This window comes from Phyllostomus hastatus, unplaced genomic scaffold, assembly GCF_019186645.2.
Source record: "Phyllostomus hastatus isolate PE091 unplaced genomic scaffold, TTU_PhHast_1.1 phas_scaffold_39, whole genome shotgun sequence".
Classification (NCBI taxonomy): Eukaryota; Metazoa; Chordata; class Mammalia; order Chiroptera; family Phyllostomidae; genus Phyllostomus; species Phyllostomus hastatus.
Genome location: NW_025334028.1, coordinates 15,057,811 through 15,085,232, shown reverse-complemented (window position 1 = coordinate 15,085,232; position 27,422 = coordinate 15,057,811). Strand labels below are relative to the sequence as shown.

Sequence of the window (27,422 nt, the reverse complement as noted above, 5' to 3'; positions counted from 1 at the left end):
CAGGTAAAAATATTGATTGGTCACATTTTGCACAGCATTTCACTAATTTTCCATTTTAAACAACCTTGTTTTTAACTATTATGGTCAACCCTCTTAATTTATATGTGGTACACATGTAGAAATATGCAAAAATACTAATGTAAATCTTAAGTACAATTCATGTACATTTTCAAATAGTTCACAATAATACAAGCAATTTAGATACTACTCATCTCTATTTGCCTCAGAAAAGTAACTTATAATCACTTCTTAATTTGTATTTTTATACAGCACATAGTGCTTAAATCGGGCTTTCCTGACTTGCAATTAACTTTTTAATAGTATTTAAGATCTAGCTAAATAGCATATAATGGACTTCTTCAGTTTTCCATGCATACTCTGTTGTCATTATCTCAAATAAGTAAATAGAACATTTTAAATAGCACTTCCTAAACCTTCCTATGAATATTTGGCAAAAGGCCTTTAGTATTACTTTCATCACCACCTGTTGGGAATATCTGTCATTTGAACTAAGACAAATTAATTCATCTTATGGAGTAATCATTGTCATTACATTGTCATCAATCAAAACCACAGTAGGATGAGAAATTCTAATGAGATGCTTGAGTAAGAACTTTCTAAATCTACACATTTCAATTTAACATAATCAGAGGTATATTATTTGTTATCTATAATGTATACATATAAAACAACACAGCAAATAGGAATGATAGAGATGCATGTCACATCTCTTAAACAAGAGAGATCAGGAAACTCAGAATAGTAATTGTGCTGTTTGTTTACAGATCATGTACCACTGAGAGTGGGCAGAACATTTCTCACAACATATTTCACCTAATGGATACATCCCTAAAATTTCTTACCATAGAACACGCTAGGCTTTATAACTAAGAAAAGTGTTAAGTACGGAAGAAATACGACCAAGAAACACAGTGTTACCTGGAAAGGAAGTGATTTTTTTTTTATTCTAATAGTTGACATTTAGTTTTTATTCATGAATTGAGTGCATCAAGTAAAAAATACATTACTGGGCTATTATCAGCTTAATGGTCTTACCTTCATAGTTATTCAACTAACCTCAGAGAGAAGACCTGCATCAAGGTTTTCCCTCAACATAGATGTATATATTAAATACTAGGTTATTAAAATTTTGACCTTCACACAAACCATAACATAGCTCCAAGAAAAAAGTATTTTTAAATTTTAAAACACATTATCAGCATGCTCCTTAACCATAAGTGCATTTAAAATAACAATAAAATCAGAGGAATTGAAAAAATAAGGAATAAAATTTAAAACTTTTCAGTTAAAACCAGTCATTGGGCTTTTAACATTATCATGAAACACTGACAAATCTTAATAAAACAAATAAAGGATATTGCTATCATATAGTAATGCCATTTCATAGATATATGGCTTTAAGTTTTCCTTCTGTGGATGCATAGTTGCTATTGGACTAGACTATAGCAGTGAGAAGCTGGATAACTCTACACTGTACGTCCTGAAAGGCACTGAATCAGCAGAGATAAATTGTGACAGTACTGCCTGGCTGTGAACTTTCACTTAGGAGGTGATGAATTAAGTTTTCTCTCTAAGTAGATCCAGTTTGGTCACATCTGAAGAAAAGTAGCTACCCTCACAAAACTGTAAATAGCTCTGAAGTCTTCCTTACAGAGGTCATTTGTCCCTACTCTGCTGCACCGATGACCACATCCTCATGTGGTCATCACCTACAGTGTGAAAATTATCTACAGATTTATCTTCTTTAGCTCTTCCACCAATATTATGTGCCAACTACTAGATGTCCCTCAAAAGGAACAGATTTATTTGAATGGAAAATAGCTAATACATGGGAAGAGTTTACTAGACTCTTAGGATAAGTATAATAAATGACAAGTTTACTAGAAACTAAAATGCCAAATATTAAAAAAAACACACAACTGGAAATTTTAACATAAAGAAAAGAAGAATTGAACACCACACATTTAATACAGAACAAAATTGCTTTTACAAAAGAGATGTCCCAGATGGGAAGGAAAGTAAGATTTCTTTTATCATTTTGTAAGACAAAATATCTCCACATTTGCCTCACCTCCCCTCAAATATTATATAAACATTACCAAAAATTAAAATGATCTCTTTGGAAATAAGAAAATATTGACTTACTGAATTAAATATTTTACCATTCCCTTACTTCCAATAGCCTAAATCACAGAATAAAGTACAACATTTATACATTTAGCAAGAAAATAATTTTATTATGGTTAAATATACACATTAGAATGAGAAAATAATAATACACATCATGTATACAACATGGAACTATGTTTGGTATTATTTAAAGTTACCCTTCTGTATAAAGCATCTGGGATAAACAATAATTAAAGTTTCAAAACCACTAGTCTAACCAGAACAACTTCACACTCTCAATAGCATATAACAGCCTAGTAGCATATACTGACAGCCTTGGATAGGACAGTAAAGAATCCCACATGTCACGAAATGTTTCCATTGTTAGAATTTTGCTAACTTCTCAGTAAATCACTTTAATATTGTATGTAATTTTTTTCCACCCTCTCCAGTGGGCTTGACTGTTGTAAAAGTCCATTTTAATGGAAAGAGCATCCTAGCCAGAGGAAAAGCATTTTCTTCAGTTTCAGAGAAACAAGCACACATGACACATTTACATAAATATGTGTAGAATGTGCTTTGGCTAGAACAAATGGCATGTATATGCACAAAATTCCTCTCACCACATTCCCACCGATATCATCGTCATCATCCTTGTCACTGTCGTCATCGTCGTCATCATCATGTCACCTTCACCAACCACGTCACTGCAAACACAGGAACCATTTTCTCCTCCTCCCTCTCCCTCTCCCTCAGACTGTCTTACCTCTCTCCCTCCTTGTACCGCCTCCAGTCTTTTCAGGTTCAAACCCTGAAAGTAAACAATGAAATATATTTATGTTGGCAAAGAAGTTAACTAATAATTAGGACTCGTGTGGAAAAAGTGGAAAAAAAATAATTCATTAAACAAAGAACACCTGAATACAGATGAGTATCTCACACATGTGTCAATATCTATAGCTGCATAAGTTTTCAAAGTTGGTATAAGCATTTCTTGCTAAATTTTAAGCCCATAAGTAAAAGCACAATATAAAGCATTTGCTTTAGTAATGATTACCTGCCCCTTGGGAAAATCACAGTCTAGAAGCTGTGGTTTAAAAACTGGAGCAGTGCCCATAGGCCTCACGGTGTTAGTGCGCTCTGACTCCGCAGCACTGGTGCTGGCACATCGGCCCAAACGTAAGGAAGGACGATAAAGCAGCAGCATCCTTGGCAGCCCTAGCCATTGGCTAGGAAACATTCAGAATATTATCTCCTGAAAAAGGACTTTCTGCCTCTTCATAACTAGTTATGAAAGTAGTTATCATAACTACTTTCTACACCAAGAGTCCCCAGTGAGCATGATGCTTAATTTAAGTGAAAGAAGACTTCTTCTCTTTCTTAGCAAGCCTACTGTAGAAAGTGCATGTGGCACAACAAAGTGTCTCTCTCTCTCCCTCTCTCTCCTTGCACCCTCTCAAGATTGCCATCCAAATAAAAATCTCAAGGAAACACATCAGAGCTCTTTCTCTGTGTATTTCCCTCTGTGTGTTTCTGGTAATCTACCCCCCCAAATCTAGCTGCCTTGGTCTCTCTGAACTCAGGTCTTTGTCTCTTCAACTACAACATTAAAGACTCTGATATTCTGTGTGGACTATTCCTCCATGCACCATGGTCCAAAAATTATCTCCAGGCAGAAATCCAAGTATTATAAGACTCTCTTTCTTTTTTCTCAAGCATTATATACTTACTTGTCTATTTTATTTTTAATATATGATAATTGTTTAAAATGTTTTCTTCCAGTTTTCTAATTATTACAGCAGAGGATAAGTTGTCTAGACAATACTCCTTCATAAATAGAAGCAGATGTCAAAGTATTTTAAACACTTTTTCAAAGGAGAAAATGAAAGCTTACAAAATTTAAATTATGTGTTCTGAGAACCAGAGCTGGTAAGTACAAAAGTAAGACTTAAACTAATATTTTAAAAGCCTGGATACCAAGTTAATCTATTCATCCTTACACAGGGTTCTTTAAATTCACAGCAGTAAAGATGTTTCATGTGTTTTGTACTTATGGACACAAATTACTTGTAACATGGGTCTCATGCATAAGTCATGACGCTTCTTCAAGGCAACAGTGATCAAGAAGAGCTGGGTGTCAGGACTTTGAGATAAAAACATACCCTCCTGGGTTAAATAGGGGCTGAAGGATAAGCTTACCAGGATAGATACACTATACTGTATAAACTATGTAAAAAGCTTGGTCATAATTTTGGCACTGAATTATTGAAAGACCAATCTTGAGGTTGAAAAACTGAATCAAATAATTTTGACAGCAGGAATTTGGGAGTCTTATGAGGAAAAAATAATGATATAAGAGGATTCTTCATATGCTAACAGGGCCTCAAGCAGGAATGTATCTTAATGGAAAAGTCAAATGATCTAGGATATGAGATTCACTGAGAATTACTGAGGTATGACCTGGGAGATACGAGCCCTTAACTGACAGCAGAAATTACTCTGAGTACTAGATTAGGACTAAGCCTTCTGGGTGGAAGCCAGGTGGGCTGAGTGGAGAAAGGTGGTATGGGAAGTGCCCGCCGTGACTCCCAGCTCCTGCTGGGAAAATGACAGCAGTCACGATTTTGGCCGACTCTTACTGACAGTAACTTGGTTAACTTGCTTTGAAAGACCAGACCATAACATCACCCCAATTAATAGTTAGACAAGAAATATTTTCAAAACAATCATTAATCTCAAAGGACCCCACTCCTTCTTTGAGTTCGCTTACATATATACCACATGCTGTTCACATTTTTAGATGAGATTGGGCACGTCAGGGTGGTATGGCCATAGACACAGTGTTCACATTTTTTAATGAAAAACTTAGCATTTTTATATTTTGTGTAATACCCATTAAAACATATTAAAATAATTCAAAGAAAATGGTTATTTTAATTATATTCACTGAGACAGCCTGACTCTCAAAGACTTGAGCTATACAAAAACAGTAAAATTACTTATGTATATATAAATATGTATATATACTGTTTTACTACTAAAATTAATACAAGGGTTATAAAATTTTAACTGTCATATAACCCACTTATTTATTCTTAAATACATATATTTAGGAATACAATATTGATGTAGCAAGTCTTGAGAAAATTGGGTTTTAAAAATACATTGAGGATAAGTTGAGGAAAACATATTTCCCTTAGTATACATATTTTTTCACTAAGGATGGTAAATGGTTTGTGTGGATTGAAATTAAGCACATGAGGTCAAGCAAAAATGCTATAAATTATAGGTTAAAAAAAAACAAACAAAACCAAAAGCATATGTTCTACAGTGTGCTAAATTAAGATAGTTTAGTAAGGGGTTAGGGAAAAAAGCTATTAACTGAAAAAAAAAAAAGTGAATTCCCTACCATAGGCCTCTCGCAGTACAGCACTTAGGCCTCGAGGTGAACATGCCTGTAACCAGGCCAGGGTGCGAGGGCACCTCTGTCTCTCCGAACCATACACAGGGGAGATGTTCTCTTTGTGAAGATTATGATCTCTTCCCAAGTTGCTTTCATGTCAGAAGGATTTCTTTTCCCCTTTTTGTTTCCTTGTAAACAAAAAGTCAGAAATGCAGTATGCAATGTCCCTAGATTTGCTTGATTTACTTGTCCAATATGGAAAATCATAGAATGGATAGAATAGACATTGCATTTCCAGTACAGTGGAGATATCATTGTGATAACTTTTCTTAAATGTAGAAAGTAGTTATGACTTAACTGGATAAAACCAAAACTTAAATTTTTAAAGTACTCAAAAAACTGTAGGAGTTTTCATGTTTAACCTTAAATATGGAAGCACAAGAAAGAACTAGATGGAACTTTACACAATTTGTAGTCCAGCCTCTTAATTTGACAGATGAGGGGGCAGGCAGCAGGCAATTTAAGAGTGGCAGATTTGGGTCTCAAACTCTGATCAGTGGGTTTGCAATCCAGGACTACCTTTCTTTTACCAAAGTATTTCAGTAGTTCTGTTACAAATTATTGTCTGAAAAGCTGTATAACTTTTGGAGTTTTCTGTAACCATTTTATCCCCCAGTTTCCTTAGCTGTGGAACTGAGATAATCTGTAGGAATAAATGAGAAAATCTACATAAAACACAGCTCAGAGCCTCATTCATAGTTAATCCCAATATGCACTAATTTTTATTGATCTTTTTAGAGAGAGAGAGGTGAAGAGAGAGAGAGAAACATCAGTTTGTTGTTCCACTTAGTTATGCTTTCATTGGTTAATTCGTGTATGTGCCCTGACAGGGGATTGAACCTGCAACTTTGGTGTATGGGAACACCACTCTAACCAACTGAGGTACTTGGCCGGGGCCATGTGCACTAATTTTTAGTAGTAGCTTAGGCTGTTGCTGCTTTTGTTGATATTATTCAAATTAAAGACTAATTATTACTACAGTTATGAAAGTAACTATTATTTTTTGGTTGTTCTCTATGTGTCAAGGAGTGCTCCAAGTGTTTTACCTGGATTAATTAAATTCTTACAATAATTGCATTATGTATTAAAACAAAATACTTCTTCCCATATTGAGCTGAAATGAAAATGATCTTTTAATTGTTCTACTCTATCTGTTTTCGAATTATTTCTTTAGGAAAATTAAGACATGTTACCTTAGTTCTTGCTGTTGTAAGGTTATTTTGCAGCTCCAGTACAGGGACCAAAAGAATGACAAGCATGTAAAACGGTTCTGGCCTCCCTTCTCCTTACCACTGCTTTTCTGCTTAAACAGGGGCATCATGTGGGGGAGAAAAGCACACTTTGGGAGGATTAGGACAGTGCTGAACTCTGAGGTTTGGTGTATCTATCAAGAAAATAATGTGGGGGTGGGAGGGTAGAGAGCATTGTGCTGGGTAATCTCTGAGGAGCTTTAAATTCTAATCTCTGTGCATTTTAAACAGGAAGACCGGTTCTCTTATCGGATCTCACTAGGCATCTTTCTATCTTGTATGGCTTCTCAGACTGATGTACCTACTCAAGAAGTTAAAAAAAATTCTGAGTCTAAACACAGTTTGTTACACCTATTGCCACCCTTATTTGGTTCCTAAATCCTCATTTTCTTAACTTGGATATCTACTTTTTCATTTATCAGCTTGCTGCACACTTTAAATTCAGTGTTAAGTTTCAATTACATTGCTAATAAAAAATCTTTAGCTATAGATATATGGATTTCTAACCTCAGTCCTACTTAGGATTTTTTGATAAGTAAGTATGAGATTTGTGACTAAAAATACATTTAGAGAATAGACTTAGAAATTCAGAAACTCTCACAGCTGCTTAAAAACTGTAAGGATTCACTCTTACATATCATTTCCAGTTTTCCTTTGAAGTTAATAAACATAGTTTAAATACTTTTGTGAGTCATTTATCTCTCTTATAGTCAATATATTTGAAACATTTTTTATACTATGTTGAAATAATGTCACAGAGACATCTGTAGTGTACCTGTTGGAAAATTTTAGAGTTTATCAAACATAAAACATTTTTTAAACTTATTCTTATCATCTTTGAAACTGTGTACCACAATATCTGTGATCCATTCACCAGGAGCTACAAAATGCTCTTCATCTCCCTTTTCAAAAACTGAGATATGCCATTAGAGATTTCACCATTTTTCACTGCTAAAGATCTTGCATTTAAAAAATGAAAAATCATCCCACATTTCCTAAGTAATATCATAACTGAACCACAAGATACTTTTGAATGTATACATATGAATATAATAAAAATATTATTGTTGCATTGTTACTAGATGAAAGGTCCTTTACATGACTTATTTTTTTATTCCTCACAGTTACACAATGTGGCAGGTACTGTTATCAATTCTCATTTTTGTCACAGAGTAAACTGAGGCAAGGAGAGGTTCGTTAACTTGCTTAAGGAGACACAGCTAAAGGAAGTAGAGTATTGAACACAGAATATCTGATCACAGAGCTTGTTTTGCAGCCGCTACACCTACTACCTCTGAAAGTAACGATTACTTTGTTTTATGTGTATCGAGATGGATATCTAACATGAATTAGGTAAATATGTGTTTAACAAATTAATGATTAAGTAACCCATTAGATGAAAATGTCTAATACCAGAATTATATTGAAGTTCAGCGAACCCATTAACCCATGTCATTTTATACTCATATATTGAAGAAGTAAATGCAAGATAAATTCTTGCTCTTAAATTCATTTAGGATTTGGAAATAACTATGCAAAAAAGTTAAAGTAAATGAGACTGGATTGCAGAGTTCTTGATTTCTTAAAAAAAATGTAAAATTCTATTGAAATATTTCCTGGGGCATACAGAGATAAAAAGAAAATTAATGTAAGTATGTGGGTACAAATAACATTTCATAGAGTTTGTGGTTATCGTTGCTCTAGGCTAACTAACGTATTAAACAAGTGTAACACTTCCATGCCTCCAGTTTTCTTACAGTTGCCGTTTTGGCATACTGTATAAGTTAAATTCCTTCTGCTCCAGGGACTTAGGTCCTCATATTTTATGAGCTTAAATACAATGGAGTTCACCCTGAAACTGGAGTATTTCCACTGTTTCCAGTGTTTATAGCTGGGAGGTCATTTGTGATGAAGGCATCTATCCATTTCACATATAAGACTAACCAACAACATAGAATTTAGTCTACTAAGACTTTATATAAGTGGTCTCTCTATGGAACATACCTGTGCCTTTCCCTTCCCCCATCCATCCCCAGGGCTTGCTCTCTCTCTGCAAGGAGCACTCCTGACCTCTCCTCCCTTCTCTCTCTCTCTCTCTCACTCTCTCTCTCTGTTTCTCCCTCTCTGTGAAACTCCAAGAGCCCTTCTTTTGCTTCTACAATATATTTCTTGAGCTCCTTTCTTCTGTGGCTCACTTATTCTACCTCTGTGACTTTCTAAATAAACTAGAAAAAATACTTCATGTGATATTATTTCTGACAATCTCTTTTTGTTAATGTAATTCTTATATAGAAAGTTAAAGACCAAGTTTCAGAAAACACGTAACTCTAAATATTGTCAATAAAAGGTGCATGGCTTTAGAATTTTCTCATGGTGGTAAACATCACTCCAACTGCAAATTTAAACAGACATGACAGGCTTAGTACCTAATGTGCAGATTGCGGCATTGTGAAATGTCTGAAAAATTATTCCCTGGCTATGCTAATTAAATCATTAAACTGTCTAGTCACCTGTCTTTTATATCATTACCATGAAACCATAAAAGAAAGAATACACAAGTTCAAGAAAGTAGATTAATGGCTAGAATATGATCATCTATCAATCAATCTGTCTGACTATAACTTCTGACCATATCTCTTTCTACAAACTCCATCCCCAGCACTGCATTACAGAGTCTGCTTCTCTTCATAGTCCTTGGACATGGTGGGTGTTCTCCTACCGTGGGGTTTTGGACTAGGGCTAACCCAGGTGGAACTTTTTACCTACATATCTGCATGACCAACTCCCAAGGCTTCTCAAGTCTTTACCTACTTCTTATCTACTCAGTGAGGTCGCCTTTTATCACCCTATTTTATGTTAGAGTCTACTGCCTACTTCACCTCCAGGAACATGTGAAATCTTTAGACATAGTGTATAAATTTACTATTACTGTGTATTACCTTTCTTCCCACATTTGTACTTCAGTGCCACACAGAGATTTTGCTGAATTATTCCAACTGCCCAAATACAGCCTGGAACATGGTAAATACTAAATTAGTATTTAAATGCTTGCTTAATGAATGGAATATTTACTTTCATTTTTGGTACCAATTTTATTCTGTTTTCTGTCCAAATTTAAGTACACAAATGTTTATTTTTACAGGCCCCCAGATATGGGTAGAGTCACAGGACAATTTCTTGTCCCACCAAGAAAAGGTGCATATTTTGGTATGTGTGTGTCCTAGAGGGAAAAACTGGAATCTCCATTAATAACGCTGTGCCAGATCCTTACATAAGACCTAAAACTAGCTTGCCATGGAGATCTTAGTCCTTTGTTCAAGTCCCCAGGAAGAAGCCAAAGCTATTGAGCTGGCAGGGCAAAGGAGACAGTGAGAATGGACGGCAGGCACCTAACATGGGAGTCAGAAGGAATGCTGGATTCCTTGGAATGCTGTGGTGATTTTTTCCCTTTCTTTTTTTTTAAGTCATTTCTGTAGGAAATGACTTAAAGATGCTGGGCACAGATCCCAGAGAAAGAAAGGGTCCAAGAGTCCTTTAATAGGCCTGGGTGCAGGGCACTGCCACAGCAGCTGGTACAGAACTTCCTATCTCAGATAAGGCAGAAACAGGATTTAATGCAGAATAACAGGAAACATATAGGAAACAATTTTGCTTGGAATGTTAGGTGGCTGAGCTGCAGCCTTTGGTCCAGTGCAAGCCTTGCCTCACTTGTCAAGAGTGAAAAATGAGTTTGGTTAGAAGATCCAGCTGGAAGCACCCCAGCTTCTGCTACCTTCATGCTCATTGTTAGGAAAATATTAACTTGTGCAAGCTTTTTGAGTTGTTATTTCCTGGGGACTGTTTCATTCTTCCCAGAAGACTACTGTTGGTGGAATAATCCCCCAGTGGCACTTTGCTCATCCAGCCATTTCCGTCACTGTGTTCACCGACTTCTTCCCATTCCACAGAGTCTTGAACTGCTCAGGAATGGGAAATCCGTTCAAGTCACCGCCTTCTGTAGGAATGAAGACATTGATCTCAGAAGATTTGGCAGTGACTGTCTCACTATCTGGAGAATTATTCTTGCTCAGGTAAACATGGTAGCCATCTGTTTTGTTAATGAATACAATTGGCACTTTACACATTACCTGAACTTTGACATCCCCACTGCTGATTATCTCCACAATGACCACATCATTGAATACCAGACCAAGTTTCTTACAGTTATCTCGTGTAATGGAGCTAAATTTGCCCTTGATTTGTGATGTTGTGTTGACATACATATATACACATATGTAAGCCACCTGCTTCAACTCTGTGTCATCAGTCACCAGATTGGAAACACTCCCCTGATTCTCCACTCTCCACACCCTGCCCTCGAATTCAAGGAGAGCCGGCTCCTTTTTTGTGGCTGGTTTGAGGATGGGCTGATGTCTGATTTAGGGACAGACAATGGTTTGGGGCCACTGCCTATTGGACCACTCTGAGCTTTCCAGGAAGGGCTCTTATGAGTCTTCATGCCATCAGATACATATTTCAGGGCATGTGTGATGCTCTTCCCCTGATTAATCTGTACCAACAGTGCAGAGTATGAGGCAGAGTCACCTGACTCTGAGCTGGTAGGCACTGGTCAGGGAGATGGGCCCGGCTGGGGAGGGATGAGGAGGATCTGATCCAGCAGAGGGTCCTGATGGCAATCCACTCACTCAGTTCTTTTGTCACAGGCTCTGTTTTGCTCTGGGCCAGGCTGGTGGTATGGAACTCTTATGTAAGCCTGCAGCTGTGTCCACATACTCAAGGAAGTTTTGACCCAGTCCGAGTGCTTCTTATCCACAGCTCTGTACTCCTCGAGGACGCGGTGTGTACAGAACAGGGCAGCATCATTCATTTCTTTCACATAAAGACCAGGCTCTGCACCATGGCCTCCCACACCAGGGCCTGGATACTCTTGCTGGCAGCTGACAGGTGACTGAACAACCTGCAGCCTTGGTTCTTCTCCCGAAAGGTTTTCACTTGTTAGATCTGCTCTGAGATGGGAGCCAACAAATCAGAAAGCTTATTACCTGCAGGCTGCTGGCACTGACAGGCTGTAACCAAGAGAGCTCGCTCCAACCTCAGACCTGCATGGACCACCTCCACGTGTTTCTGCACATCTCCACCAATCTCTTCACTAATCTTCAGCTTCTCTGCCACAGGACCAGCAAGCAGTGAATCAAATGCTTGCACAGAGGAAACTGCTGTTACTTTTGGAGCATGGCTTCCACACGCACAGTGCATGTCAGAGGCACGGGATCCTGCCTCCAGGCGCCCCACGCCCTCTCCAGTCTTTCTACTGGATTCTCTAAGTCAGCCATAACGTACCACCTACTTGGGACTGCAACAGCCACTGTCATGTTTACTTTTTTATTTACCCATATATCTAAAAAGTTCTACCCAATCCATGCTGTGTTAATCTATATTTGTAAACTGTACACATGGTGCTGGCTTGAGCAATTACCAGATAAAATAAACTCATGTGTTCCTGTTAAAGAAATTATCAACATAAAATTTCATTTATAACTTTGAGAGTTTTGACGTTTTCTTATCACACTGTGCTTTTTGAAAAACTCCAAAGAAAGTGTGTCATCATGTTTTTCTATTAAATGCCTAAGCAATCATCAGTGACGACCACTTTATAAGAAAAGATTGATGATTTCAGAAAAGCCCTTAGAATGCAATTTCAGCAGGACAGTGTACCCTTTCTACCAAGATGACAATAATGATGTCCAGATAAAAAGTACACTAACATACGCATGTTTACAAATATAAACTGAATTCAGCTTAAATAAAAACATGAATTACAGGAATCTATCACGATACCTGATTATTCAGTTATATCACAATACTAAAAAATTTTAAAAGTTTGGTTCAAAAAGACTGAAGGGTAAAGTTACATATCATTATATACCTACAACAGATTCTAAATGACATTCAATGGGTTTCTGATACTGACATGAGCCTGTCCGTTCCTTCTTGTTAAGTAAGACCTTGATGAAAATACGAGAGAAACTACAAGATGCTTCTATTCAAACTCTTCTTCATCCTTGAGTGATCCATACTCTGTTCTCTTTTCTTGGTTCACAGACACTTCTCCACTAATGGCAGTCTGCACTAAGATGTATTTCCACTTATCAGGTTTCTATTATTTGCGGAAATCTCAACTCCTCATTTCCTCAAAGTTCCCTTGAAGTTCTCTTTTATGAGTTATGCCCTTTTATGAGTTATATTGCTAAAGGGGCTTTGCGAAATGCTTCAGGTTAGTTACTGACTGTCCAGAAGGCGTTTCCCTCTCTACTTGTGAGGTCTTGATGCTACCTTTTTTTTTTCTTTTTGCTGTGGCTGCAGTTTCTCTGGCCCACAGCCTCTGTAAACTACCTCTGTGTTGTTTGCTTCACTGTAGTGATAGGAAGAATTTATGTGGTTCTTGCTTCTGTGAAAAAAAAGTTTACAGTTTGGAAAGAGTAAAAACGTAAAAAGAAACCACCACTGTTTTTTATTCCATGTTTTCCACAATTAAACATCACTAACCATTGCTTTGGTTCAAGGGCTTGGGCTGTTAGTGCATGTCACAATGACTACGTGGGTGACCTGTGCAGGGGCGTCAACCCTGTGACAGACAGGCTCTGGTGTTAGCACAGTTATTGGATCACACATATTTGAACACAAAGAGATTTGGGTAACTTCCAGACTTTTAGCTAGTGAAGTTTGAGGGACTCTTAATACATTGGATTTGGGAGATTGAAAGGACCATCACTATTATAATGAGAAGCATTGGTCCCTGTAGTTAAAAGAAACTGCCCGAAGACACATAATTAAATACTTGGGATAAAGATTGTCCACGTTAAGAAGTGCCTAAAGCACAAAGCTGATACCATTTTCTAAGACATCTTATTATTTTTCCAAAAGCCTTTTCTGAATCTGTATTGCTAATAAAACGCACATGCTGCTGAGAGCTGTTATTTATAATAACTAACAAAAATGTTCCTATGCTTTGGGGAGCTTCTCACTATTAATCTAAACTTTACTCTGATTCACGGAGATCTTCAATCACTTGATCCTACCATTTTCTCACTTAGTTTCTTCTAAGTTCTTTCCTTTTTAAGCTTAGCGTTCAAGACCCATGATAATCATTGGGATGATACACAAACCTTTCAGCTTTCTGAATCCTTTCTCCCTCTGCTGTACTTCCCTAGCCAACCCTAGACTTCGGACATCGTCTCTATAAGGTGTAGTAGCACCTAAGAACTTACAATGTGCTGCTGGAGAACAACAGAGAGCTGTGTTTAAATTTATGATTGCAGATTTGAAAATTGCTCTCATGGAGTCCTCAAAATCTAAACCCTTCCTACTTTAGAGATTTTATACTAACTGTTTGCTTCTTACAATGATGTCCCCCACAATATTCATAGGGTTATAGGGTTACATCCTTGCCATTTGAATCTCAGTTTAAATTTATTGTATCAGAGGCCTTCCCTGAACACAGCATCTAAAATAGACATCAAGTTGCTTACTGATGTGTCACCCAATTTTAACTTTCTGCTTAAGACTTACCACCTAAGCTATTTCTCTCACTTATTATTTAGTATTTTGTGGACTGGCCATTTCTTCTCACTAGAACATAAAGTACATGACAATAAGTGACATTTCTGTTTTGTAAAGTTGTAGAACCCCAGTACTTAGAACGAGGTCTGGCACTTAGTAGGTGCCCAACAAATGTTTGTTGAGTGGACAGAATGAATAAGCCTCCATGAATCTCATATTTATTTACTGCCTTATATGAATGTGGCACTAACATAAAAATTCTAATATTTGCAACTCAATTTCATTCAGAAGAAAACGAATTGAATTAATTGGTTTCTTTCTCTCACTGACCTTGGACAAATAACCTGAACCTCTGAGATCACATTTCTTTTCAGAAAAATTAGAAGACTGAACTAGACAATCTTAAATAATCTCTGTTAGCTCTAAGACACTGAAACTTTCTTTTCTTTGAGAAAATTATGCATTAAACCTCTCAATTTTAATATTTGAGCTTTGTTATCTAATCAGTTTCAGCTCAAGAACAGTATTAATGGTCGTGTCCTTTACCTACATGAAATTAGTGTCTCAGTGCTTTTCTTTAAAAACCTCCCTCAACTACTTTAAGAGCTTTCCAAACATATTAAACAAGTCACCTATGCCAGTATGAGTGCATTATTTAAAGTTGGCTGTAGATTTGTAATATTTTAAGTAATTTTTACCTTATAAATTGGTATAGCTTTCAGTATATCCATGTAAAGTTTCCACTTTTAAATACAGTACTCATAATTTAAAGCTCTTTATTGTCTGAGCAACCCTATTGAAGGCTCAATATTAAACAAATAAATCAGATTGTGTCAAAATCCACTGCTGGAGACCTTACTTTATTAAACGTGTTTATTTCTGTCATTATTAATTTCTAGGAATAGCAAAACAAGGCAGAAAAATAAATATGTAGTGCCAGACTGCAAGTCAGAAAATGGACCATAGCTTAAATTTTCATCTGACAGATCAATGTTCCATAATGTGATTTAATGTCCTCTCAAACTCAAAGACCTACCTGAAAATAAAAATTACAATTTCCATGTCTTCTTAGTATCTACCCTAATTTAACTGAATTTGCAACATGAATTTTTGGAAATTGGAACTCTCTTGCAAATTTATGGCCATTAAGAAAAGAATGTTACAGTTGTTACTGCGGGTATATTTTTATCCTCCCAACCAATACTAACATTACATCTTTGAAAAGTCAGGTAATACAGATTTCCATTCAGACTAGTACAGTGATTTATTATAGTGTGAAGAAATGAATTAAATAAGCTATATGGCTACATTTGGTGAGGATTAGCCAGGCAGGATGTACCAGTTAGGAAAATATATTTTGAAATTAAATATGTTGTGTGTTCATTAACATTAATGATATTATTCTCTCATTTATTCAACTTGAAAGCGTAGCCATGGAAACATTAGGCACTTTTCCTCAGGAAAGTGAAATATGACCACAGCTTGAAGGTCTAAGGATATTTGAATAACAGAGAACCTATCAGAAATGGTATTCTTTAGTTTAAAGATTTAAAACCATTTTGTAGCTTTTTAAACCAAGGGTGTACTAACCTGTGAGAAACTTTGAAATGCCCTAGGGACTCCCTTCTTACCCATCCTGTCCCACCACCACCCACCACAGAGGGTGCCGGTTACACTAAGGAGGAAGGGGAGACTAGGTCTTAATGCAGTAATGCTTGTGTGTGCACATGCTGTCCTTCTGCTGACAGTCATGTCAACACCCACTGACCCTGCTCTTTTATTTTCTGGCCTATTCATTCATTCAACAAATATTTTGAATGCCTGTCATGTGCTAGAACAAGATGAACAAGGCATATTTCTTATAGTGCTTACATAAAAATAGTTTTAAGATGTGGAATATTATATAAAGATTTATAGAATATGAGCATTAAAAAACACTTAAGAAATAATTTTGTGCATGTTTGTTTTTTATTTGTGTGGAAATTGAGGCCTAGAGATAGGAAATATGGCATCTCAAAATCACAGTTAGTGGTTTAGAGTTGTGAATTTACTTGTATCATTTGTTTATTAATAACTGTATTACTAACTTGCATTATTTCCATATGAACAACTGTGAAACCACTTTTGCCCACCCCTGTATATGATGTCAGCATTTGTCCTACTTTTCTACATATGCATAAGGATAATTACCTATTCATTCTGCTTTTTAAAACACCCCTTTCTTCTTCTTATTCTTTCACTATGCTCTGGTTATTCTTTTGCTGTGACATGGATGACCTGGTTGAGAGAGTTTCACTTTCCAGTTTGCCCTTTTCTGAATCACCTTCAATTTCAGGTTCTTTAACTGTTGTCTGACGCCATAGGAACAAACTTGGCTGCAAAGGAGGCCAGGTGAATCCCCAAGGTTTACTGCTCCGTACTTCATTTCTCTTCTGTCGCTAACTGTGAGACCATTTGGCAACAGTAGACTTTGAGCCTTAAGATAATTAGTTCTTCCTCAGAATGGCACAGTTTTTAAGGAGGAAAGTATGCAGCATTTGTTTCAAAACCCAAATCTATCATTTGTAGTATATGACCCATTTTAGTGGATCTTTGATATATTTTAAAATAGTTTACATGAGTAATATCCTTAATAAGGTTGTCTCCTTATGTCTTACTTCTAAATTATTTCTAATATCATCCCAAGCACATCTTGTCCCAATTGAATAGAAACTAAAAATCTTGATGGAAAAATTAAAAAATACTAAAAATTAAGTATAAAATAAAAATGTAATTAATGTGAATGAATATGGTTTAATACCTTAATTATACACTTTATATATAGTAATTTTATTTTATAGTTATAAGTACACTTTGTACCTAGGATTTAGAATAAATTACTACATATTGAATCTCTCAGTATTTTCCTAGTATTTTAATTCAATCATACTAATGTAGGAAGACATATTCCAATATGAATTCTAAAAAGATGAATTAACGTTTTTCAGTTGCTTGAATGAAAACCCATTTTATAATTTCTAAACATATACATGCACCAGATAATAATCTAAGTTCAATGAAGTTGAAATATTTATTAATAATGTAATACAATTTCTCAAGGAATTTGTTTAAACATACCAAAACAATCAGACCAGGTCTTGCTAATTTTATTATTGTTCTTTTTTATAGGTGATGAGACAAAAATCAAATCCAAATGAATCAACAAAAAATAAATCAGTTGCAATAGAATAATTTATAATAAATACATATTTTGTCTTTATCCACAGTTCCTATCACAGAGCTCCTAAAACCTTTCTAATTACCTAAGTGATAAATATTAACACAGTGTTATCATTTGATTTTTCAATATTGTGGGAAAAAATTGCTACTTAGCTGCCAATAGGATAGTTCTCCTTTTTTGAAAGAAGATGAGTAAACTAATCCCTTTGATAGGAAATTCAAAATCCTTGCAACTGTAGCTTAGTTCACACTTCTAATATCATTTATAATTAATACGATGGAAAATAAAATTAATAGCATAATATAAATATAATTTATATCATTGTTATTATATTAATTATATATGAGGTCTGTCCAGAACATATCCAGCATGTACTGTGAAAAATAGAGACATTTACTGAAGAAGATACAAGATACAAGAAACATTGTGCATAGGACAATGAAACCTCAGTACGCTTCATAGTAGGTACCTTGGGACCTCACACAGTTCTCCCAGTCACCATCAACTGCCCCATTGTATTTTCCTGAATCTCACTGATGGTCTGAAATCGCTTGTCTTTCAAAAGTGATTTTAGTTTTGGGAAAAGCCAAAAGTCACAGATTGCCAAATCTGGGCTGTAGAGGGGCTGAGTCACCTGGGTGATTTGCTTTTTTGCCAAAAGCTCTGCACAAGATGTGATGCATGAACAGGCGCATTGTTGTGATGAAGCTGACAATCACCAGTTGTCCTAGCTGCAGTCTCCTGAGCCATCTTTACAGTTTCCATGGAGGAATGTTCCAGTTAACACAGAATTTAATACAGATTTGTTGCTCTACTCTCTTAATTATTTTGAATGTGATGGCCACACAGCACACATGCTCACTCAATGGTACCTACTGCTCCCACTGACTAGTACAGTCAAGTCATCATTGTTCACACATGTGCATTCCAGTCCACTCTCCTTGGCTGCCAGGTTAATGTCACACAAACAGTTCTCATTATATTAACAATGGCTGGAACTTTTCCAGACAGACCTCTAATGTATATTTTTGTGTCACATTGTAGCATGTGAAAGTATGTGATGCTGTACATTCACAGCTGTGTTTGTTCCCTCTAACAAAGATGTCATTATACTGCATTTGGCACAGAAATCTTTAAAAACAATAGAGCTCAAATGTCGCTAGCTCCTAGAGTTTTTAAAAAAATCTTATTAAAGGGAATTCATACTCCTTTTTCTGACACTTCCTTAATCCTCTGAACAATTATTAAAGCATTTGCAATGGTCTACTCCTCATGTGAAATACCCATGCACATCTCTCTCAACCACTACAGCCTTGGGTTTACCAAAGCACTGTAATTCATTTTTTAACAGTGCGGTAGAGGACAAGCAAATGGACTTTAATAAATGTGTGTTCCTGAGTTATATTTAATGATTCTGATTTGTCTTTATAATGACAGCAAAGTTCTGAAGAAAATTTTCAAAACCCAGGCTTAGATAATTAATATTCTTCTACTGGTAATGTTACAGGGTGCAGCCAAGAGGGGGGCCCCAAAAAGGGATTTAGAATGCATCCAGAACTCTAGGTGTCCAGGTAATATTAGGACAACCTCACCCCTCCCCTGCACAGGTATGGGTTGGGGAAAAGGATACATGGAGCAGGGCCATTGAGAGCTGTTTTGCATAGCAACAGTTTTGCAGCTAATCTCTAGCATGGTCATTTAACATATCTATAACCTTTAACTGGTTACATACTTATGTTAAATAGCTGTGGCTATGCTCTGAGCCAGGGGAATGGAAGTAACTTCCCCACCAAGATGTAACTGGGGGGCAGGCCCCCCCAAGTTACAGTGCCTGCGTGGGAACTTGGAGAAGATTGGCTCCATGAAATGGGGCCATGCCTGCCCAGACCCACTAGCACAGCCCAGTAAAGCTGGAAGGATATGAGAGTGCTGGCAAGTGTAGCCGATTGTAGGAGGAGTTGGAAATGGGGCTGCAGAGGAAGATTGTTGTGGGGATTTAAACCCAGATGCGGCATCCATTGAGGAGGACCACAGTCAGTGCAGGAGGAGAGAACCACAGCCCTGTGAGAGAGAATCACCATGTGGCTTTAGCAGAGAACTGCCACTTGGCTTTGGCAGAGTGGAAACCCCCCTTCCTCACAGCCATTGCAGAGAGAGGACCACAGTCCTGTGAGGGAGAACCACATGGTTTTGCCAGAGTAGGACTCCCACGGCCATTGTGCAGAGAGGACCACACATCTGTGACAGTGCAGAGAGAGGACCACTCGGCTGTGGCACTGCAGAGAGTCATGTGGCTGTGGCAATAAAAAGGAAAGCCATGCAGCTTTGCCAGGGTGGGGACCCCTGCAGCTTTAGAAGGGGGAACCACCACCCAGCTTTAGCAGAAGTCCCGGCGACACAATTGATGGTGCCAGGAAGGAGGCCTACCAGCCGAGCACGGATTACTGGGAAGAACTGGGGGCTGCCTGAGCCATGGACTTTCATTTCTTTTCCTGAGATACAGTACCCCAGACTTTGCAAATGGGGGAAGGAAGGACTGTGTGTTTGTAGGTGTTTTAAGGGACTTTGGGATTTTGATGAAGACATTAGGTCATACTTTAAGTCTGCACAGCATTAAATAAACATTTCCTTTCCTTTTCACGAATCTCTGGCATTGAGAGATGACTTTTTTATAAGGTGGTGGACATAACAAACCTGGGGGGTTCCTTTCAGTAATAGTATATTGCCCTTGGCCCCACTTTTGTTCTGTAACAGCAACAGAAGATTGCTGCCATTATTCAGTGTTCTTTCTTGTATTAAATTGTACATTTTGATTCAAAATGTGCTGAGTTCCACTGTTCTCACATACTGACACTGTCAAATGTATAGGAGAGGGTTAACATAGTAGGCCTAATGTTGTTCTTTCAATGGATCTGCTTGCAGGGCTGGCCCTAAGCTGGTGCCTGGGCACTTGGCTTTTGAAGTTCTCTGCATTGATACAACTGTTCTGTTTGCCTGGGTCAGTGAATTCAATGCGCCGGTCTGATTTATGGTGAACATCTGTTTTCCTTCTGGGAATTGGGAATTTCTATGATTGTGGCTGTTCACACAGGCAGAGAGTGCCTACATGACCAGTGCCCAGCAGAGTCCTTGCACTGAGTTCCCAGCAGGCTGCACTGGGCAGAATCACTGCCCATGCATTCCTGTCATGCATCCTCCCACTGTAACAAACCTTAGCCACCAGAACAACTGCCTGAGTTCTGTGAATCCTTCCTGCAATTGACGGAATGATCCTGAGAATCATGAGGAAGGGAAGAACTAATTAGATACTGGCTTGTTACTTCTCTTAGCAAACTTCTTACAATCGCTCGGACATTCTCATTACAAAAGATGAATAACCCAGTATTATACAGAAAAATGAATTGCCCCCTATACCTCCTAACACTTCATTTTTCTATAAGCAATTCCTACTTGCTCACAACAAGGGCACAGTTTACACATGGCTTTGCCTAGTTAAAAGACAAAAGAATGAAAGATAAGGAAATGTATTTTTTCTAAATATGAAGCTGTATTTTCAAAAAATACTGAGGAGGTAATACAGTAGAAAGAAAGCATCACTGGGTTTTATAATCAACTTACCATCCTGCCATTTCCCAAACATAAGATCTTAGGGAAATTATTTAACCTCATTGTGAACCAATTCTGAATATGTAAAATGGGATAATAAGACTTGCCTGCCACTCTTGTAGGATGCTGAGAAGATGAAATAACTTAAAATGTGGTAAATACAGCTGAATATTGTTATGTTGAATTAGGATTTCTTTTGTCTATAATTCAAGGTTTTAGGCTGCAAAAAAAATCAGGAAGATGTAGTTCCATTAAATTCTGACCTCTACATACAAAGTTAAAACTATATAGTCTTGTACCTTCATTTTGGGGGAGAGAAAGAAGAACAAGGACTATGAAAAGGAGTCAAAATAAACAGCAGCTGTTCGAAAGCAAAAAAATTAATTCTTAATTATTTTTCTTAAAAGTGCCAGCAAGTCTCCAAAATGCTTCTAATTCAACTAATTTTGTTGATATTTTTAATACTCTTTCAGATATTTATTGTGAACCAGGCACTAAGCTGATAACTTACATCGTATGCCTTATCTCATGTAATCCTATGTTCCACCTTCATGCTTCGGTATTATTATTATCCCAGAGGAAGCATTCCAGACTTTAGTTATTACAACATGTCCACATCACTAGTGGAAGCCCAGAAGAGCAGGCGTAGCTCACGTACTGTGTGTAGGTGTCTTGTGTGGTAGCCCAGTTCTTCTTCAATAACCCTGCATCTTCCTATTCCTCTGCTTCAGCTTGGAACACAAAACTTCATGATTTTCTATTTCATTTGAATGTAATTATTCATGTCATAGCTAGATACCAGTTTTCATGTCAAAAATAACATATTTTTCATAATATAAATGTAAATATTATTTGATGTCTCAGGAACTGGGCCTAATGAAATCATTGGTTTTTCCTGGAGTTTTGCTTTGCAAGTTCACCCTGCCAATTTACATAAATCAGTGTGTATCCAAAAACAAAGTCCAACATGAGAGGTAATTTTGTGAGAAATCTTACTATAGATTATATTTGTGGACTTTCTTTTCCTCTTCTTTAGTGAGAGAGATAACAAAAGAATTACCTCAAATATACTGAAGATAAAATGTCTCTGATGAGTCCAGTGTGCTCTCGTATGAACAAACTTGAAAGAAAACAGCTATGTGTGGATTCTTCATGCTTTGAAAACTGAAATGATAATATGACTTTTAGATGTGGGTCCATTGAAGAGAAGTGCTTTGAGGTGTTAGACTTATGCGTGGTCCAAATCAGTAAGTTGAGGACCACCTGGTGCCAGACAGATGGCTGTGTAGGCACTGACGTAGGTAACACCAAGGATTGCAATACTAGAAGACAAAGTCTGAGAACCCTCTGCCTGAGATGAGCCCTGAAGTTGCATATCCCCTGGAGGGACAGAGTAAGCCTGTACAATGAGCCAAATCAGTAAGGCCACCTCACGGATTCCCTAGGCTGTTACAGTCCCGGGCATCAACTATTGACTGTACAACAGCAGGGATCAATGCAAGGATGCAAGGAGGAATTCTAGTGTTCCTTCTCCATGGGTAAAAAAGTAAAATTTGATCCCTTTGGAGCTGTAAACTCTGAGTAGTCTGAATAATTAAAGGGAAGGCAAAATTTAACCCAGAGTTATTGAACTTCCACTAATTGCAGTTAATTTAAGAAAAAGATGTAAGATCATTTCTGCAACCTAGTTTTGTTAGTGAGCAGATATAGTGGTGTATCAATACCTGTTAAATTGACAGTAAAAGACTAAAAACAGAGAAAGTATATAAAGGTACTAAGATCCTGTGCAACAAGGATAATAGCCGACAGATTTCCTGTAGTATATTTTGTCCCCAGGAAGTTGATGGCCTCCAGTCCTAACTTAACCTAAATAAAATACTAAATGCCATACAAAAATAATTATAAGAACTTCCTTTGCCTTTTATTAACTTCACAATCAAATATTTATTAACTATGCACTACATTCAAGGGATTTGGCTATGTCATGCTGCAGTCAGAGACATGACTCCTAACCTGAAGAGCTTAAATTCTACTGCAGGTAGAGAAATTAAACAGTTAAATTCACACATCAATATGTTGCTTAGTTTTCTCATGATAGCCATTTTTATGAGGGACTAATAATAAAAAATTATGAATGAATGACACCTCTGTCAACATAAAATTAGATCAGAAGTGAGGATGAAACCAAATTTGAGCCATAGGGTGAAGTAAAGCTTGTTATAGCCTCTGGGAAATTTGAATTTAATATTACATTAGCCACAGAAAGAAATCATCTCTCCTTGTTGGATTTTCACTCAGAAAAATCTGAGACCAGTATTTCCTCTGGTTATTTCATTCTGAGCCTAATGATGACACAAAAATCATAGTAGAAAATGCAAAAATAAAATTGCAGGGAAGTAGATCCATAGCTTTATCCAGGGCATTAAGTCAGCCTTGAAACTCTCCTTCTCTTTTATGTGAACAATAAGTTTCTTTACTATTTATGTGTTTGTGTTGGGTTCTTGTTGTTTGTACTAGAAACCATCTGTACTGATGAAGCCTTGCACAAGTCATTTAACCTCATAATTATTTTATTTGCAATATAAGCCCTCAGGAAATTAGAGTCTTATTATGAATATCTAATGAGACGATGTTTGTTGCTGTGTACTGCAATCTATAAAGGCAAATACATTTTAAAGTCCTTCTTTAAGAGTATGAGCCAAAAATTAATTATCAGAATTAAGTTCATTCTCACTAAGAATCAGAACTATACAAACTAAAATGGTAAAAAATATGCCTGGGTACTATTTTTAATACAGAAGAATTCAGAATTTTTTTTTATTTTTAATGGCAACCACCAACAATATAATTGGATATTTCATAAAATTTTAATATTTAAAACCACTTCCACATTTACCTTACAAGAGAAAGATGAAGTCTCTGAAGGAAAATATTTGAAACAATTATGAAATATTAATGGTCAGTAAATAAAATTAAACAATTTCCCATTAAAATGCATGAGGTGTGAGCCAATATCACTATTTACATCATCATCAACCCCATTTAAATTGTTGAACTGGGAAACACAAGATATAATTGAAGAACACAGGGTCTAGTATTGAGGCTGGTTACAGAAAAGTAGACTTGAGAACAGAGAGCATCTAACCAGTCTGAAGAACCACAAGCACAGACATGATAGGAGCAGCAAGAACAAATGAAGTAGAACCAGGGCTTGTGAGAAAAGCTTGAGAGGTATTTTTTCAATGACATTATAAATGAACTTGCTTCAGAGAATTTTTCATTGGATACATACATTGTAAGGCCAAGTTTGCATTTTACCTTCATAGCTTTGTAAATGCATTCCTCTACATTTAAAGTGCATTCTATTTATATTGCTCATTAAATTACCCCAGTTTGGCTATGGGTGAAAAAATAGACTTAGGTTTTGCAAAAGGATTAGCCAGTTGCCTTTTCTATTTATTAAATTAAGTTTTATTTATTCACTGATAAGATTATTATAATAAGGTTAACCTTATACTAAGGATATTATTTATTAATTAAAATTCTCAGTATTTTCTAATAAATACTTTTTTGTTTCTACTTTACCTATCAATACTTTATTATGCCCAGTGCTTCTCAGCTAAATGGCAGGAAAGGATAGCAGTTTTAGCATCATAATTCAGGGTGGGGCAAAAGTAGATTTATGGCTGTATAAAAAATAATACAATATTATGTATTATTATTAATACATAATAATACTGGGATAGACTCTGTGTTTCATGTACTCACAATTATAAACCTACTTTTGCTCCACTCTGTATAGTTGGCTGGGTCTTTTCTGTTACTATCATAATGGTTCATGAAAAATTTTAAAGATAGTAGATAAAAGGAGAAAAGATTTAGAGCTACAAAAATGTTAATAAATCTTCCTGAGTCAAACACTGACCTCAGCCAGAGGAGGAAAGGGAGTTTCTTAAAGGACCACAACTAAAAGATTGATTGAATGGTTGTTCAGCAGCCTGAGTTATGGCACAAAAATTGATCCTAGAGAAAAAAGCAATTACTATTGTTGGCATTCCAGCAGCAACAGTGGTCTGTGTGAAACTGTCACCACTCAGAGTGCAGAGGTTTTGTGTACTGGCTTTTTTCAAATCATGATTGTCCAAAAGCATATAAGCATGTTTTAATGTAGGACTGAACAGATCTTATATAAGTGCTTTAAAGAAAAAAATTGCCAAATATAGATTCATGCTAGGTCATACTAGTTTTTCCAAAAACTGAAAAGTAGTTTCATAAAATAAAACAGTGACTGATGGACCTCTAATAAAATATTGAATTATTGTTTGTTTTTTAATTATGACTTCTCATTTTTCTTTCTCTTGCTAATAGGATTTCTGTTATGCTGCTTTCAATTAAAAAAACAAAACAAAACAAAGAACATACATCTTATCAATATTATTTTGTACTCAATCCTTTTTATTCAAATTACTGAGTTATTATCAAATTATTACCATAATAGAAGTGGATTCAGTATTCAAAGTTAGGACTGGTACTTTGGAGATATATCCATATAACTTTAATAAATAAACACAAAGCAAATCATTTATTAAACCCGTATATACATTCTACATTAAATGCCTTGGTTCAAAAAAAAAGGAATCTTCTTTTTTTAATTATTTACATACAAGCAAATTCAAGAACTGGTGAGGTTTAAGGAATTGCTATGAATAATATAGAGAGAATATAATCCACACTAGGATGTGACAAAAAATAAAAGTGTGCTCAAAGGTGGTTCTTCAGTAATCTTAAAACACTACCAAAGAAATATAGGATTCTTTCAAGTTCCGTGACATATTTCTTTTAAAAAACATGTGTTACTTTCTGCCACCAGTAAACATTTCTTATTTTTGTATAGGGATAGATTTGGTATTCTGTTTTTAGGAGGAAAAATCACTATAGAAATTATTATAGAGCAGGATACAGAGTATAATAAATCAACCTGATAAATCCCTCATTTTGGCAAAGAAATATTGTGTATTGGTTAAATAGAAACCTAGTTCAATTCCCAGATCCTCCACTTAAGAGCTATGTAAGCCTGAGAAAATTACTTAAATTTTATAAGCTTCAGTTTTCTCATCTACACAATGGGAAAAATCATACTTAACAGTGTTCCATAAACCAATATCTTCAGCTTAGGGCCTCTAAGCCTTCTAAGGCCTCCTAAGGCAAAGCAGACTTCTTTAAAGAAAGAAAAATGTGTTTCAGCCTCCAGGTGAGAGAAGAGAGTAATACAAAGAGTATAAGAATTCTGGGATGGGGGGTGTAGCGAAGTAATATTTGAGTAAATAGGAAGGAGCATACCTACTGCAAGACTGTAAAGCTGACCTAAACCAGGCATCGTAATTTAAAAATTAAAAACTCATCTGGAAATGAGAGATAACTGCCTGAACACCAGACCATAACACCTGTATAACAGAAAATAGTATTGGGTTGCCAAAAAATCTGTTTAGTTTTTTTCCATAAGAGAAAAGAGACTTTTTTCATTTTCACCAATAACTTTATTAATTTGGATATTTTTAGTATGTTAGCTGTCTCCTGTAGAATGTTGTAGAACATGGACTGTTCTCAATTAATGTCTCAATTTGATCACTATCAACTTCAAATGGTCAATCCAACCATGGAGCATCATCCAGAGAGAAATCTCCAGCACGAAACTTTGCAAACCACTTCTGAATGTGCTGACACGTTTGATCAGTCACAGCACCTTCTCCATACACTACACAAATCTTTTTCTGTATTTCAGTTGAAATAATAAACATAATGTGCCAAAATGTTGCATATTTTCTTCCATCTTCAATATTAAAATGGCCACACAAAAATTCACCAATCTTGTTTTTTCAAAATGCACGTTGAAATGACAGCTGTCACATTCAGTCTAACAAAATTGTTTTGAATGAAGTTAAAGACAGATAAGTGGTACTGGAGCCATAGTACAGAAATAAACAAAGAAGCTTTTTGGCCAACCCAATAAAAGACAGAGGGTCCTGGGCTTATGAAAAGTAAGAATTTTAAGTTTTATTTAACATCAAGCATAAAGGGAATAGGGATATTATAATCAGAGAGACTTCATGAGAGTGCTGCTTATATAGGCTGCACGTCCCTCAGTTAACCTGCTAAATTATCCATATGAGGTTGTATTGAAGAGCCAGAAATA

The 27,422-nt window shown here is 36.3% G+C and overlaps 1 protein-coding gene and 1 pseudogene across 3 annotated transcripts in view; both read right to left on the bottom strand.

The window, feature by feature from the left end:
- CCSER1 (coiled-coil serine rich protein 1) overlaps positions 1-27,422 on the bottom strand; it is a 1,274,087-nt gene that overhangs the window by 427,708 nt on the left and 818,957 nt on the right. For all 3 annotated transcript variants that reach the window (XM_045820200.1, XM_045820201.1, XM_045820199.1), the window contains one exon: positions 2,897-2,941. In XM_045820200.1, the coding sequence (XP_045676156.1) occupies positions 2,897-2,941 (45 nt within the window). The remainder of the gene's footprint in view (positions 1-2,896; positions 2,942-27,422) is intronic.
- LOC123806825 lies at positions 10,740-12,176 on the bottom strand (annotated as a pseudogene).